This window comes from Chroicocephalus ridibundus, chromosome 6, assembly GCF_963924245.1.
Source record: "Chroicocephalus ridibundus chromosome 6, bChrRid1.1, whole genome shotgun sequence".
Classification (NCBI taxonomy): Eukaryota; Metazoa; Chordata; class Aves; order Charadriiformes; family Laridae; genus Chroicocephalus; species Chroicocephalus ridibundus.
The window spans coordinates 70,206,087-70,223,843 of record NC_086289.1 but is presented as its reverse complement, the minus strand read 5'-3'; the positions used below and the strand labels follow the sequence as shown (position 1 = coordinate 70,223,843).

The window sequence follows — 17,757 nt, the reverse complement described above, 5'->3', positions numbered from 1 at the left end:
GTGGGAGAGGCAAGGACAATCCTGAGAGAGAGCCTGGAAACTTTTCAAGCTGGTCATTTCTCTTGCTCTGATCCAATGCAGACATTAATAGGCAGCTGCTGCGACCTTTCTGCAGATAAGTCATTGCACTGCAGAGCTCTACAGGGCTGAGCAGTCATTACTCCTCCCCGTGCAACTGAACCAAACCGAGCCTGCAGCCAATACACAGCAGAGAATTTATTGACTGTCTCTGGAATTAGGCAATTCTGTTAATTGTCTTCATTTTCCAGGGCTCTGCCATTCTTTTCCTGAACCATTAGTGGCACAGCTATTTGTGTGCCAGCATGAGCTGCCTGGAAAAACAAAAAAAGCTAAAATTGAACCGCAAATGAATCAGAGACAAGGACAGATACCTCTCAAAGATAATTGCATTCAGATATCCTGGGGAGCCCTTACAAATCCCTTTTCAGCTTCCACAGCTCTTTTCCCTCATTGTGGCTTTGGTTTGAGGAACCTCTATTAAGCAACAAGACGTTCCTAAACAATGCCAGCAGTGAGTCAAAAGGCTTCTTTCCTTTTTCGTGATTTACTTCCCCAGTGCTCTCTAGCCATACCAAACTCCCAAGCAAAGACATTTTGCATTATTTTTTTATTTCTAAGGCTCTAAATGATTGGGGTGGCTCTACCTTTCCCATCTACAAAGTGCATTAAAGCGCACTAAGACACTGGTGGGAGATAAAGAAGGAAACTGCATAGCCTGTTCTTTTATTCAGGCTATTTTTTTTTTTCCTTTTCTTCACAGCCTGGATTTTAACCCTTGTACCATTTCCCACAATGGACACATGGTCTGAAATCGGGCGTGTTTTAAGTAAATGCAATGGGAGTCAATAATTGCGAGTTTTTTTCTACACAGAGTTCCTAGACAACAAAGTCACCCAATATTTTTAATACACCAAAATCATGACACTCAGTATATACATTATGTCTTATTTACATGTCATTTATCCATACTCACTTGAAGTCTGTGGTATCACAAACGTGTTAAAAAAAAATTTCTGCTTCAATATCGCTTTGATCAGAAAAAAATAGTAATTTCCATGCACAGGATTTATTGTATCTTTTAAGTGAGGTGATTCTAGCACAGCTGGGATCCTACAAAAATACAGTGCTAGAGTATAGTACACATTTTGAAAAAAAACCTGGTATCTGGGGGTGAACAGTCCTCTGGCAGTTTTGGGATACCATCCAGCATTTTCAGATTTGGCAAACTGGAGAACACACTTAAAGAGAGACAAAAGAAAAACAGAAATTGAGAGAAATAATCTTGGGAAACACTGAGAACAAAGTAGACACTGATAAAAAAACCAAACAGTAGATTCAAACATACCCAAAATGTATTTGTATTGTTGGAAATCTTGATTTGTCATTCGTTGCAGAATTTATCTGATAAAGAGCTAATTAAAAATTTTCAGTTTTCACTCTGTTTTATATCATATATTCACACAAGTTTTATATCCTCAGACTGGGTAAAGCACTGCAAGTACCTACATTTTTAACAGAGTAGAACCAAACCAGTTGTCTAATGCAAAAGGAAGCTGTTAGTCTGGGCTGAATTTCCTAGACTGTTGAAAAGTGAAGGTTCAGACTGCAAGAAGTGCAACGCAACTTTTATCTTCCTGTGATAGAGGAATAGGGCGAATCTTTCACACTTGTGTTTCTCCCAAAGAAAAGAAGTCCTTTTTTTTGTGGGCATGCCAACCTAAATGATTCTGTGATTCTATGATGCCAAACCAAAAAGAACGGCTCTACCTCCAAATATACTGTCCCTTTTACGCAGCCCAGCAGGATCTCTGACCTCGGCCATGAAGACTGCTGATGGAGCCATAGCCCCCCCATAAGCATCTATCGTGGTTTAGCCTCAGACAGCAACAAAGAACCACAGGGTGTTAACCCACGCACAGGGTGTTAACCCACGTGCTGTGGTATTTGCTCCTGTGCCTTTTGGAGGTGAGCGTGGACTCCAGCGCTGTCAAAGCGATGCCTACTGGAAACTCTGAAAAAAAGCCTGCTGGAAAAAGCCTACTGGAAACTCTGAAAGGTTTTTATTAAACACTTTCTTTAAAACTTCTCTTTTTTTTTTTTTCCCCCCTCCCAGGAAGAGATGACATCTTAGACACACGGTGTAAGGTTTATCTCAAAAATATCAACAATGCCTTCTGTAGATGGCTGATGTGACTCTGTTTGTAGTGGGGAAAACACGCAACCATGCAGATTTCTGGAGAGTTCAGAACGAACACGCTTCATTCCCCTTTCTGACCTGTGTGCAATTTTTTTTCTTGGCATCAGGGGTTTGGCATCAAAGAAACCGGGGAAGAACGGAATAGGGGTGGGTGTCAAAACAGGCGTGAGACTTGGAATAAATTATATTCCCCTGAATTCTCTACTCTGTCTCAGATTTGAATTTTCATTTCTAGTGTCCGAGGCAGCTCTGTTAAGTCTACATTACACTGCACCGCCTGCAACATATACCTGCACTGAGTGGGGTGTTTAAGGCAGTGCAGCTTCCACAGTGCTGCCAGAGAAGAGAGAATCCAGAAAAATCAAATGAAAGTAACTTAGTTTTCTCTTGCTTTAGCTCCCGTCTTTCAACACATCCTTCTGATTCCATCTCCGACATGTAATGCAATTTAGACTCCTTTGAGAATACACAAGGGATGCAGTGAGACTGAAAAGAGTTTGAGTAATAGGTAGTTTCTATTAATAAAAGGGAATCTAATTTATCTGCCCTACTCACTGTCTCTAAACTTGATCCATGGACTTAGTTTAGTCCAAGAACTGACAGTCATGTGATTAGAAAGCCTCCTAGGCAGTTTCTGAATATTTGGTGGCTATTATCAGATACGGGCTCACCAGCCCATGTTCCTGGAGCATTTATGATAGTCGAGACTAGGGGAAAATAAAAAAAATTGCTCAGGAGAGCTTGTTGTATTTGAGACCCTATTCCTTTTGAACTTTCTCACAATCATTTCTTTGTATTGTTGAACTTTGGTTGGCTATTGGATGGTAAGACTTACAGTTGTCTGTATCTTTCTTGAAATTCACAGGGATTCCTCTTGAGTATAAGGGATTCAAGTGGAGTATGTCTGAAGTCTGATATTCCACTTAGTGTCATAATGTTATTTTCAGCGAGTGATAAGTGTTGAATCTGAGGTATCTTTGGCAGCTGTTTGAAGGATGTAAAGTGGTTTTTATTGACATTTAGTTCTCTGCATCTGTAAAGTATAAAGCATACGACGTCACTGATCACATCTGTAATATTATATACCTGTAAGCCAACACAGCGATGGCTCTTCACGTAGTCGAAGTCATGGCAACTTAGGGCTTCCAATGAGAGATACAAGAATTTGATTCCTCGAGACCTGCTTTCACCCTAGTTTTACATTTGTGTAATTTTTGCCTACCCATGGACTGCAAGATCAGATCCCTACACTTTATCCTCTCAGCTTTCTTTGTATTGTACACATCATTATTGTTGTTCTCCATATTACAGCTTTCCATGTACCCAGACATATGACAACATAGTAGCAATAAATGAATTGTAAAAAAAACAGTTGTCGTGGTCACATCTGGCCTCTCTGCTTGGGTTATGTTCCACCATCTCTTCATATACATTCCTTCAGTTTTCAACAACCTTCCCTTTTAGCAAAACTGTCACTGAACTTGATGAGACGCATGAATTATCCACTAGGAATAAAGAAGACATCACCTCACCACCTTATGGAGAATTTTCTACCTGGGAATGGCATGAACTCAGAATAGCAATATACTGATGGATTCTAATGGGGATAATACCCCCCAAAATATCATATTTTGGCAGTTCTCAAGAGTCTGCTCCAGCTATTACCAAAGTAAATAAAAGTTTTGATATCTATGATACTGCATAAAAATAGAAACAGGACGTTTTGTCTACCTTGGCAACCTTATGGCACTTAGGTCTGTCAAAGAATTGTCCACCAACCAAAGTTTTTCCACCCGAATTAATCTTCGGAGAATCCTTTTGAAGTTTTCCACCTGGTAAAGATCACCCAGGTCCTGAAATGAAAGGTTCAGCTCCTGGCAAGGAAAAAAAAAAGAGAAATCACTTCTTTTTTTTTTTTGTTTCCCTTGCTTTCTAATAACTATATCATTACATCTTTCAATGTGACAATTAGTTAAAAGGTGAATCTGCTTTATTATGGTGCTTTTATACCAATTTGTGGTGCCAATTGACAAATTCCCCTTAGAATCATAGTGATGCACTGCATGATTCCTTGCAAGTAAAGAAGAAAGAAACCGTCTCTTAAGCATGTGAATCTTACCGCCCAGCCCCTCCTTCCCCATTGTCTGGGCACGCCTGTGTGTGTGCTCTGGGTGGAGAATGCAGGACTGCGATTGTGGCTTATTGGTTTGGCCTCTCGATTCATCTGGAAAAAAGATGCTGTGCAGTAGCCAGATATCGGTGCTCCCCAGTGTTCACGCACAGGGAGAGGCACGATCCAGAGCACTGGATCTCAGTGTTAGATGAAGTTACTACCTGATCTTAGGGAGGTTATAACTGGCTGCTGATCAGAACCAGCAGTAACGTAGTACCTCCAGCCAAAAGAACTGCTCAGGCTGGTATAAGGAGGGAGTGAAAGAGCTGAAATTAATCTGGTCCATTCTCTAGCCATTCATTTACCATTAGGCACTGAGCAGGTAAGGAACATCACTAGTCCTTACATGGCCAATCATAAATGAAGCCCCATCACAATACACGGCTTTTACTGTTTCCTCTTTGCACAGGGCCAGAACCCAAATTACAAGATATTCCAGTGTTTCTTCCAGCTTGTAAAAACCTCCGGTTTACAATGTCGTGGTGCCAACCTGAGCTTTAAAGCTGCTAACTGCAAGGAGCAGCTGGCAGGTCATTATTTGTCTTATTTTCTACTACGGTACAAAGAGTTAATGAGAAAGTTTTACAGCACAGTTTTCCCAGTTCTCTTGCAGTTTCTTTTGCCGCTTCTCTGTGTCAGTTGCTTGTTTTCTTTTTTTCACAGTATGTTCTTCTCCTCTGAGAAATAGCTCTTCTTCTGAAGGCCCTGCTCAAAAAAAAAGATTTACAATAGTGGATGTGATACGGAACTGGCATTTAGTTACTTGCTGAAAGATTATATATACAGCTGGGAAGATATCTGAAATGAAGAAATATATATAATATTATAGGTGCGTAGGTTTCCAGGCTTCTAAGAAGTAAATTAATGTGAAGATTTTTCTACCATTTCTGGGCCCATAATTCAGCAAGCGATCTAAGGTCATGATGATTTGGTACCTGCTTACTAAGTGACATTTCTTCTACAGCTCAGAATAAAAGCTTTTTCTAAATGGCTGAGCATAAGCATCTGAGTTCTAAAATACTGTTCCTGCATATTCTTTCACATCCTATGAGTTTATACACATGGTTATGTATTTATCCTTTAATTGTCCTGTGAAAGGGATATGTTTGTAACTTCCAATCCACTGACAACAGCTGTATGGATAAATAGCCATACTCAAAACATCATTCATATTAAGAACAACACATGCTGAAGACAAAGACTTAAGGTCTACCAAAACGCTTAGAGCTATGGACATCTTCAAATTCTTACCTAAGGCAAGGGCAGTGTGGAATTTTTCCACTGTTTAGCCCCAAACATGCAAACATTGTATTTTAAAATCCACCTTTTATTCTCTGTTCTTGAGTGTGTCTATAGATTGTAATTGGGCCAATTCAGTCTTAAAATTAAATATATGTGCCACCATTGGCAGGACTGGCTTTCACTCTCATCTTCTTGTTTGACTATTGCATGCTGAACGGTATTCAAATGCTAATGAACTTTTGAGAGAAGTAATCAACACCGCATTAAAACTAAAAATTTTCAAATTACAGTTCTGACTTTTGTTTCCCATTTTCAAAATGATGAAGGGTATTTTCCTGGCGATTAAAAAAAGGAAACATGTAAAATATAGGATGAAATCCTGCCCCTTTTCAAAACAATGGCAAACTCCATGATTTAAGCTCATAACATTTAAGGACATACAATTTGAGTAAATAGAGATAAAGCTGAAACATGAATATGCCTTTTTGATCTTTACCTTCTCTCACTCGGGGACAATGAAGTTGATTTCCTCGAACATCATGTTCTTCTATGTCACACCAGCCGAGATACTTGAAGGAATCAGAAGGAAGCTTAGAAAAAGCAAAATAAAGATATAAAAGAAACCGTTAAGGTTTTTCAGTTTCTGGCAGTGTATTTACTTCTATTTCTGGCCTTATTACAGTAGAAATAATATTCATGCATGTTTACAATGCCTTCTGCCTTAACATCATCTGGTGAATAGCGAAATGATATATGGAAGTGAGGATACAATGGCACGCATTTGTGAATGCACATGCACGTGAACACATTTCTGGACAAGCTTACACACGATATATCCTGAAGGCAACGGAGGCACTACATCTAAATCCAGAAAACCTCCCACTGCGGTCGAGATTACGAGATTTCTGCCCGTTTTGCTTTTCCACTAAAACATACTCTAAGATTTCCAAGGCTTTAGTCTCCCAGGAGGGAGCAAGGAACAAAGTCTCTAACTCTGCCTGTAGCACACGGAGTAGGCGTGATTCCTGTCGTGCCCAACAGACACAGCGCCACGATTGCCTACAGTGGGGCAACGTCTCAATGCAACACAGCTTGGCATTTCCTCGAACTTGCAGCATTTCTTTCAGTGGAAACCATGATGGTGGAGTTGAGGGAGGGGGAGAGATGGAGCACGCGCCCCTGACTCATCCCCTCCAGTCAGAGCTGAGCTATACACACATATCCAGAAGCTGGTAAATGTCGTGGGGATTCACCCTTTAGGTGTAGTTTACCAGAGCCCCTTCTGGTTTACTTCTGTGAATTGGCTCAAATGTTGGAGAGAGATATTCTTGCTGAATATCTGTATTGTTACCTTTCATAGCACTCCTGGTTATGACATTTTATAGCAAATGTACACAGCCTCTTCATGATTTATATTATATACTTGACCATTGCATCCAGTTCTCTGCCTAGTGCTCAAAGGCTTCCTGGGCCACTGAGTCAAATCCCTTGCTGCTGCTGACACCATATCATATAATCTTATTTATAATCTGATCTAGCTTTGGAAGATAAAAGGAGGCAAAACCTAATCAGCTTCAAAGCTGAGGAAGAGATTTCAGCCTTAGTTACTCTTTGTCAGTGTCCCTCTTCTATAAACTTGCAATCAGACTGGTAAGCCAAACACTTACAGGGGAAAGTAGCCCAGAATCACGGTTCTGCCTGATGAATCCTCTGGTTTGTAATAAAACTGGTGGAACGGTGTGTGTATCATTTAGGATGGAGCGCCAGGACGAATAGGTTTTACAGAACCTTTGATTGCTTGTAGTCAGACCTGAGGAACTAGAGAGGAGATGTTAAACAAGTAACCAGTTCTGTTCAGAGAAATGCAAACAATTTTATAATGGCAGAAAATACAGAGAAGCAAGGGATAGGACTTACCACCAGACAATAGCCACGTGATCCTGTGGTCAAACCATAGGGAGGGCAATCCCCTTCAGTCCCTTATTGGGACTTCTGGCCTAAGTACCATCTACTTACACGTACGAGGCCTTCACAGGTACGTCCAAACATTAGAAAGAGGAACTTACGGGCAGTTTGTTAGAAATACTCAGTCTTGGAGAAAATGACGACCACAACTTGTTCCGTACATCCCCTTCTATCCTGTGGAGCCCTGCTTTTATGGATCCACATTGAATGAAAAGATACCTCAACTGCATATTTATTTTAATCCCTTGAATGTGTTTTAGTAGAATATCAAGGCTCCAAAGAAGAGTTGAACTTTGTTCAATAAAGTCTTGAAGTCATGTGTTTCTGTGCTTTGTAGTTCACTGCCTAAGAACACATTGAAAAGTACATTTTATGTACCCCAAATGATGCAATTTCTCCAATTGTGCTTCAGAGAGACTGAATAATTTGCGGACTAGCAGCTGCAATTTAGAAATTTATCATGGAATACTTCAAAAACATAATTTTAACTTAGTAAGTGTGTGCATACAGCACTATAATTTGACTTTTACTGTACAAGCTTGGTGAGAGCTTGCCAGAAAGTATCAGATGTCAGTAAGTATCATTAAAACAATTACAGTCAGGAGTAGAAATGGAGAATGAAAATGCAGCTTTAAAATGGTCTAGTGAGGATGGTAATGAAAGTTTCATATCGAGTGTAACAGACAAGGTAAATAGAACATCAGTTAAAATTTACGGTTACAGATTATTGGCAAATAATCATGAAGAGACGTATTCTGTTGACCTTACCGAGATGGTTTTGCCTTTTTAAAAAATCATCAAACCCCAATATTACATCTTTCCTGGTTTTTGCATGAAAATAACAGCTATTTACTTGGGCATTTTTAGAGGTCATCTTTAGGCAAGCAGGCCATTTTCATGTGTATATGCTGCTACAGATCAGCAGGCAAACACACATATAGCAAACCTGTGAAAACAGGACTTACATTTGATCAATATTAAATAAAAAAGAAAAAAAAAGCTTCTGGGAAGTCTTGCTTAGCCCCATCTTGGCATTTGTTTGCTTCTGCTTTCTTATATGTTAAATGAGGTCGTATCAGAAAAACATATAGAAATTATTTTATATTTACAAAAAAGATCTATTATCCTTCTCAGTTTTGGAAGCAATTTGTTAGGATGTATTCAAATGACTATTTATAAATGCAAGACACTTGAAAACCTACCTCCCTGTCAGCTAGATACTACCTCCTCTGCTGAGACATGAATATACATTCCTAGTCCCTTGAAATGTGGGATAAAACATTTCAGCTGGACCATTTACCATGATATCTATTCTGATCTTTTGGCAGAAGCCCACTCACAAAATTCTGTATCGGTGATAGAAAATAAAACATAAATTTCCAGAATCAATATGGGGTAGATATAACTTTTCCAATCAGGTGGGTAGTGAGATTTCTATTGGAAAGAGTGACAGAAGGAAGCATTTTTCATCTCAAAACTGCCCGAGTTTAATAAGCACCAGCTGGACCCTAACATTATGTCACAGAAGATTTTTCTGAAGGAGCAAGTGCGACACTGCTTTTCTATCCCTTGCTTTGTTTTCCTTACTATTTTGCTGCAAAATTGATGCAAAAGAAATGGCAATGAATGAGGCAGGATGCAATTCCAAACAATTACAGATCACACAATACATGAAAGTAATAAAATTTTCTGCCTTGATTGTGAGGCCCTTCGGCTGGATATGAATCTCCAATGACACCTCTGGGAGCAGCACACTAGATTATGTCAAGCATTAGGGGGGAAAAAAATTAGATTCATGATGTCTGTCCAGGCTGAGTCATTTCCTCTCACTTTGCCTGCAGTGAGAAATTGGTGGTTATCATAAATCATAGACCTAAATTCTTCTGAGAGAGGAATTAATTTCACTAATGGAAACCCTCTGTGGCAATACTGTTCCTCCATTCTCTCTCGTCTTGGGGAAGGAGGGGTGCGGGGCAGGTATCTGTGATGTCTTTTAAGCAGAGATACTTCACCATATTTTAAGGATCCTATAAAAGAGATTGGAAGGGAAACTTAAAATTGTAAGGGGGGAAAATCTTGCCTGTAACCAACTTCTAATTTCTGAGGCTGGTCCTCAGCCTGGTTGTTCACATCGTGGCTACAGTTTTGCCACCAATACCAAATCCACGCACAAAATTTCAGAACACTCAAGTCAACATTAAACATCTAAACCCTCCATCTGGTTAAAGTATGCTTTCTCCCACCTAACTGCTGTTGCCAGCCTGCAAAGCCAGGCTTAGCAAATTTTCTTGGCTCCCTCTACAGTCAGTGGAGACAAGTGGGTACGTGCAGTTACCCACTTACTCAGCCCAGACTTGATGCCTATTATTTTGAGCTGGCATGAACCACAGTCCACACCGTCTACATGAGGAGCCTGAGCTTTCCTGAGAGCGGACTCAACTTCAAGGCACCTGAAGTTTGACGAGGAGGATCCTACCTTAAGAAGTGCCAAAAGTGTGCTTTGAAATAGCAGGACTTCTGATCAGGGAAGCTCAGGGAACCATTCTGTTCCACGTAGCATCATTGAAATATATAAAATAGCCATATCACCAAAATAATTAAACAAACAAACAAACAAAATTGTACACAGCAATTCTTTTCTAACACCTTGGAATCCAGAGTGCTGCATATGAGCTGAATAGAGGTAGCGTGGACTGTGGGGGTAAGTGAAAGTACCCATGACTAACCCAATATATTTTATGCTTTTTCCTCAGCGGAAGTCCCAGTGGGGAATTAAGTGGCTGAAATATTTTGTAAACTGGAAGGAATGAGAACAGAACAGCTACTGCATTTTTCAAAGCATGATTTATGAGACATTGGGCCATATCTTGGAAAATCATGCACTCCTATCGAGTTGCCTGTTAGAAGTCACACATTATCAAGATGTCAGTGTCAGTCCTGTGTCCGTGAAATGGGTCTGCTTCTCCTCCCACTGACATCTTGGCAAAATTTTCATAGGCAACAAAAAGCTCTAAATTTTCTAACAGCAGTGCAAGTACATTTGAGTCCAGCTGAATTTAAGGGTGGAATAACAAAAGCCCATGAAGAGCTATAGCTGAGCTACTTCTGAAACTACCGAATTGAAATATATTCTGAGTGAAAAACATTCCTCCTGTGTATTATTTTAGATATTTGGCTGTTAAGAAAAGACTGTCAGTCAAAACGCTCCTTTCTCCTAATATAACTGGCAGCCTCGATAAGCAAACATTTTAGACTCTACAGCACAGGTTCAGCTTTGCCTCCTTGAAAATGGCAAATGGAAAACTCAGCGGAATAGGAGTAAAGATAAAGAAGGTTATAAGCAAACTCTTGCAATTGGGATTTGAAAGGCTTTTGTCCCAGTGTTTTGAGCAGTTCTGGGGTCTGGACTAGCTTCCAGTAGTCTTATCCCCAGCTACTTCTCACGAATCAGCAGCCATGAGCAGGCTTAGCTTTCACTGAACCACCGCTGCTCTCCCCATAGATCTGAAATGCCCGTGATAAAAGATTTGGGAATAAGTAGTAGGGCTATTTATACTATTTCTTCACATATTAAAAGTCAGAATTCCTATGATGCTTGCTACAGCTTCGCATCCCATCAAATCACAGAACATGTATGACGGAAAGGCCCGTGCTCCCGTGTGGTTGACCTCAGTGGAAGTCTGGTCACTTTGCTATTTAACAGCAAAGTGCTCCAGCTCTTTCAGTCCTGCTTCTATGGAAGTGAAAAACACGGACCATTCTAAAGGAACCAAATCTAAGCGTATATTAAGCGCATCTTTAAGTAAAAGAAAAGAAATGAGAAGCCCAAATAAACTAAATAAAGGGCGATAAACCCTCCCAAAGTGAGGAGTTCTTATATCTAGGTCAGAGCTGCTGATTTTGCGTAGGCTCTAAGAGAGCTGGTTATGGATCTGTCCAAACCACTTGCACAAATAGCTGTTTGCTTGCACGATACAAACACCCAGTTATTTATGTTGTCTCAGTCAATTGCACACGCCAAAGCTGATCAACAGAAATGAACTGCAGGCTTAACTTACAAACACAATTTGTATAGGTATTTAAAAGGCAGCAAACTCAGAATTCAGGTTGGGCTTTGTTCAAAATGCACACAATTTACTGCTGCGTAGCAGTTGTTGCTTGTATGCAAACATTTATTATGAGAACTCTCTGAACTTGGAATAGTAGAGGACTTGGACATAGTATTTCCATGCTCTATTACCTTTCAATTATTTTTATACGAGTTTTATGAGACATTATGCAATATTTTGAAGCAGTTCTGTTGAGCATAATTTAGTGACAAACACACCTGTAAGTTATGGTTACAATGCATCCTTGCTGTTAGCTGTATCATCAATTATCTTGCTTTATGCATCATAAAATTGCTCCCAAAAAGACATAATTAACATAATTAGGTCTTATCACCATAATTATACATTCCTTCTATATCAACTAACATTCCATGCAGCTCTTCATGGATCTAACTTGCAACGATACAAATTCCACATCTTAATCGATGTACCTTTCCCACATTCTTACAGCAAATTACACATTTTTCTCGAGACACCTTTTGTCTTTCAGTAATCAGCCAATGACAGCAAGAAAACCCCCATTTTTCTTCCTGTTTTCACTGCACCACAATCTCCATCGTCAACATTTTAAAAAGATACTCAATCCTGTAACACTATCTTTGTTGTCAAAGCATGTCAAGCCAGCTGTGCAATGACTACAGTTACGTCTCCTCTTTCACCCTCCTACCTTTCAGACATGTCTTGCTGTTGCATAAAATCCTCACATCTTGCATAAGGCTATTTGTCTACAGTCAAAGCTTATCTTCCCATCTTTGCCCCTGCATAGAGAGGTAGTTCAACATCCTCTGAAGAGAGGTAACCTGCAAGGATCCTGGCTGGGGCTCTATGGATTCACTGTCTCCAAGGAAACACTGTCACCTCGCAACGCAGTCACGTTAGGAGGTATTGTTACCGATCTCTTAAGCACATCAAACAAATTCCTGTGCTGATCTAGCTGGTATCAATGAACCGTCTTTCCAGAAGGTGGCTAAAGATAGGTTGGTGATACCTGTAGCAAGATATGCGACCATCCAGATGAATCTCTGGTGTGCTCACTCTAGCAACTTCACTTTTCTGAATTGCTTTCACAGGTTTGCCCACATAAAGTTTATCTTTACTTTACCTAAAAGATCCCTTGCTTCATTAATGGCTGTTAAACACCTTATAAATTTATCCAAGAACTTAATAGATCCTTAAAGAGTCTCATATTTTATGTTAGGTTCATGAAAGTTCTTCGTGAGCATTTCTTCACTATGTTGAATGTCCTTGCCTTACTTGAACGTGCTCAGCCATTTTATAAACAATCTTCCAGGCTTCCTTCTTCAAGTTCGCATCTGAGAACGAACACAAGAGACTCTTCTCTTGGTGGGAACCGACAGGTCAGTTTTGTGTCCATTTTTATATTATATTTTTCTTACAATACTAAAGCTACAGAGTCTGAGAATAAGTCTAGTGAAGCTATTCACTTTAAAATGTCTTTGACAGAATGCTCGTTTGCTTCACTCAGGCAAAGCGTAGACGCTGGCAGTGTGCCACTGTTGGAATTGCAGCAGCCCAATATCATTACGGGCATTGGCTAGTCCCTGCTGAAGTTTACAGATGGCTTTTAAACTCTAACGGTAGTTACGGGAACCAAGTTTCAGTGCTGTGCTGTGTAAGGTTATAATAGAGCAGTCAATCATGCCCTATTGATCTGCATCTCCTATATTACAGGCATAGCTCCTTCTTCACTTGAGCTCCTAGGCTCCATACTGACAGAAGAAGGGATAAATAGATTAAGATCAATATGGAAAAAAGTACAGAGTAAACCCCTCTGCCCAGGGATATTCAACTGGAAATACCATATAGTCACAAACCTCAGTGGTTCAGACTTCCTACCTTTCAATTTCTTCACAGAAAAATTATTCCCTATCCTCCCTTTCCTTCTCCTTGGTCATTATAAAGGCTGATCATTATAAAATCTTTCTGTATAGAAAGGCATGTGCTTTCCCCAACACTGACTGAAGTTCTCCAAAACACTCTCTTAGAAATTCTGCTGGCAAACTTCACTCTGCCAGTAAAGTACAGGAGCATAATGTTTATCAGAAAATTTCATCTCCTATGCAAAGGTATTTTGTGGGTACAAATGTTGAATTGTCAGGCCACTATCTGAAATTTAACAATGTAATCATTCCACACAGGTTTCACTAAAACTTTAGGTTTATTACAGGGTGGGCCGAGGACGGGGTATTAAGAGTTTCATCAAGCCATTTCAACATATCTCTTCTCTACCTGCGAAGAAAAATATAATATTTCTTTCTAAATTAAAAAGGACTGTAATTCAGGGCCTTTTTACTTACCATTTTCCCTCTATATATAAAATTAAAGGTATTAGTCCATATCACAGCCTAATGGGCTTCAGATCTTCTACGGCAAATGCATTCCTCATAAAGCATACAAAAAGTTATCTATCTGCTATTTCAGTGAAATGACATATTTAAGACGGTGTTGGCCTTTCCATGACAAACACTGTTTTTCAGATCTTTACAACTTGCCCATTAAAATTCTGCCAAGAAATTCAGCAGCATGTCCTGTCCCTGCAAGGAAGAAATAATTTTTCCCGCTTTATCCAATTTTGACCAGTAATTCCGTCTTTGAAATGGCTGAGCGGGGCAAATACAGGGTGGGCATCAGTCTCCACCAAGAGCCTCTCCTATCAACATTCAACCGATCGGATGCTTCCCTGCATGTCCTACGGATACAGCTGGTGCACTCCTGAAATATGTATGAACTGGGCAGAATGCGTCTCGTCCTGAGGTCTGATTAACGACGGAAACAAATCAAATTATTAGGACTGCTGTAGGCCACAAGAGGCCCTATTGTTCTGGGCACTGTAGAAAGCCAGGAAAGTAGAGTTTGCTCCAGAGAGTTTGTAGTCTAATTGAACAGAGTAGACAGACAAAGAGCAGGAGAAAGGGAATAATATTATCCCTCCCCCTTTTATACAGAAATAACTGAAATGCTCAGACCATGAAATCCTGGTGCTGTGGTAGTCAACAGCAAAAATTTAGTTAATATGAATAGAGTCAGCATTCACACAGGATTCACAGAGACTGACTTCGTTAAGATCAGACTAGATGAACAATCTGGCTTTAAAGTCTATGCAGTGAAATGTCCGAGTTTTTCTGATCTGACATTATGTTAATCATCCTTGAAAAATACTTAAATGACAATTCTCTATTATAACATTTTTCTGATTCAGGGATACAGCAACACTCTGAAAAACAGTTTGTTGATGTAATTTCATATTCTTTATGCAAAATTCTTGTGTTACTTAGTGATAGCTTGATACTTACAGGTGATATCAAACCATTAGGTTGATGCCACCAGTAAAATTGGATCTGACATAGCAACAGCAGAAAGTTAAATTCTATATTGATCTTACCTGCTTTGACTATATCCAGGAATCCATGGCATTCGTGTTGGATGATTCACTTATATAGAGAGAATTTCTTTGAATATTTCATTAGAATAATCTGTATGGATACTCATAGGAAGCACTAGAAAAGGAACACAATATTAAATGCATGTATGCTCATCTGTGCTTCAGCAGATAAGCAGGCACACTTACATAAACTGGTTATTTTCCTGAGTTACCTAGGCAACAAATTTCTTTTTGTCCTGCCCATTCAGGATTGCAGTAAACTATTTGACTCCCACTGGTAGGACTTGGAGAGCATTCACAGGGAAAAGCCAAGTACAGCAGAATAAAGCCTCGGACAGAAGCAGAACAGAGTTAGTGAAACATTTCATCAGGGTTACCAGACAAAAAGGAATCAACAACTGGCTGCATAAATAATTGAAGTGAAAACTATATATGTCTGGTTTTCTAAGGTGTTATAAACCCATGACTTCCAAGAGGGTTGGAGGGGCTGTAACCAAGCAACAAGTACTGAAACTTGGTCCTCTCTTCTGGAAAAACAATGGGCTTGCAAGTCATAATGACAATATCTGGCACTGAAGATTGGGTCTTTCCATTGATTTTATGGTCTTTGGATCAAGCCATAGAGAGAGATGTTCATGGAATGAAGAATGGCATTTTTATTTGGCTTAGGAGAGACTTATTTCAGTATCAAATCTGACTTTTCTAATAAAATGTAGGTCAACAATTTCTGGATGAAGCAGACTTTTTCTGACACTAAAGAAAGATCACGTATAAGTAACGTTTTGAGATTTTTTTCTCCTCAAAAGTATCTTTGCAAAAAACCAATAGACATAACTTGCCTTCTCTTGCGTTTGGTCACTTATCTGGTGAAAGAGAAAACAAAATCATATCCGAAGTGAAGTTGGTGGCATGCAGCAATCCTGTTGTGTAATCCTGATGTGTAATAATGATTTCTGCCATTATATGTCTCACTGAGAGGAGATATATTTCCTCTTTCATCTTAAAACATGGCTTTTTATATTGAATAAAATTATTGCATCCCTAATCCACAGATGCACATAAGCTCACGCTTAACCTCTTAGCCCTTAAGAGTAATGCCACTGAATTCAACTGGAGCAGAATCAAGCTTGTATGTGTGTACAGAAAAAAACCCCAAAGGTATCTGCCAGATATCTGCCAGATTTTTCACAAGAGATTGAACCGAACATTTCTTTACAGAGGTCATGGTTTTGAGCTCATTGAAATTGATAGGCAAAGTGCCATCCATTTTAATGAGCTTTCTGTCAGTCTTGAGTTGTCCAAATGCCGTTTCTGTCTGATCCTCGGAATTTGAAACATCCTATCCAAAGCTGGCAAAACAAACAAGGTCAGACATTTGACGAAGACACCCAGCGATGAAAACTCTGATACGAGGGCAGTCTCATTTGCTTCCATCCACATCTTTACTATGAATTTCATGTTTCATCTTTCCATATGTTAATAATTCCTGATGGAATACAACATTCATTAAGTACTTCCTAATTTATTGAACGTAAGTTTCATCGGGTAATTTTAATCATATGAAAATGATTCTAAATTCCTTTTGATAAACAATTTCCTGTTGCAGTCTTGTAAGCTTCCTTTTACACCGTGTCATGTGAAGCGGTATCTCTGGTTATTCTCCTGTCTAACTTTCATCATTGCAGATGCCACCATATTTCCATAAATTGTTGTATTTATTTATGTAACTGCTGCCAACTGCTAAGGAGTTATGTTTCCTTTTTTTTTGTGGAGAATTGATTACCTGAATTATATTGAAAAAAAAGTTTCACTTCATCCGTCAAAACCCTGCCTTCCTGAAACTCACGTCTTGCAAATGTGGGAATACTTAGGAGTCGCTAGAGCACTTCTTTATTAAACTGGCTTTACAAAGTTGTCATATGTTAGATATTTAAGAAAAATAGGCATAATCTCTCTAAGTATGGAACGGGAAAACTGCTCATAATACATTTGACTCATTCAGCCTGCCATTATCAATACCAGCAGCTTTTGAGTTTTTTATACTGGGCAGCCTTTCCCTTGCCTGAAATAATTTGCACCTTCTCCTCCCTTTCTCTCCAGTAACCTCCTGCCTGCCTTGTACATCTATTTCATTCACACGCGTAATTATGTTTAGTTGTGGGCATGCACACACAATATACTAAACTCCACCTGCCCAGCAAACCCATTTTACATGCATATTTCCAGGCATTTGTATATATATATTTGTGTGTGTGTGTGTACACACGTGTGCATGTTTGCGCACACATACGTAACTAATATGCAAAGACAGGCAGGGGAACAGAGTGTAAGTACTTGTATACAGATGAAAATTTCACGGAAGATCACCGAATTTCAGTACAAATGTGCTTTAAAACATATCTACTCTCTTTCAAAGATCTATCTGTTCTTACTTTTGTTTCAATGATACAATATATTTTACCGAACTACAGTTCTAGTTGATGCTACTCCATTGCTGGGCCAAGATGGTAAAAACTACCCAGCTCTTCATATGCTGAGAAAGGAGTGAAAGACCAGGAAGGCATGCAAAAGCAACACAGATGAATGACAAACATTGTTTAAAATTCAGAGACACCTGCCACCACTGCGGCTTGAAAGAAGGAACTTA

General features: G+C 39.4%; 1 protein-coding gene across 2 annotated transcripts; it reads right to left on the bottom strand.

The window, feature by feature from the left end:
* Positions 1 to 653: 653 nt before the first annotated feature.
* Positions 654 to 15,277, bottom strand: LOC134517816 (uncharacterized). 2 transcript variants are annotated; one of them, XM_063339740.1, is made up of 7 exons: positions 15,111 to 15,277; positions 7,301 to 7,451; positions 6,130 to 6,223; positions 4,978 to 5,096; positions 3,950 to 4,092; positions 3,054 to 3,251; positions 654 to 1,259 (listed from the first exon to the last, which is right to left on the bottom strand). In XM_063339740.1, the coding sequence occupies exons 1-7, from the start codon at positions 15,140 to 15,142 to the stop codon at positions 1,148 to 1,150; spliced, it is 849 nt and encodes a 282-aa protein (XP_063195810.1). In that variant the 5' UTR covers positions 15,143 to 15,277; the 3' UTR covers positions 654 to 1,147. The 2 variants fall into 2 exon arrangements, with proteins under 2 accessions (XP_063195810.1, XP_063195813.1); XM_063339743.1 differs by lacking the exon at positions 15,111 to 15,277 and adding an exon at positions 12,375 to 12,719.
* Between the last annotated feature and the right edge of the window lie 2,480 nt (positions 15,278 to 17,757).

What these genes read in the sequence shown, in the direction of transcription:
- LOC134517816 (XM_063339740.1), bottom strand. Translation starts at nt 15,142, where the DNA reads ATGCCATGGATTCCTGGATATAGTCAAAGCAG. An exon ending in ATTCTGGGCTACTTTCCCCT is followed by an intron (nt 6,224 to 7,300) that starts GTAAGTGTTTGG and finishes GCTTTTTCTAAG; the next exon opens with CTTCCTTCTGATTCCTTCAA. An exon ending in AGTGCCATAAGGTTGCCAAG is followed by an intron (nt 3,252 to 3,949) that starts GTAGACAAAACG and finishes TATACTTTACAG; the next exon opens with ATGCAGAGAACTAAATGTCA.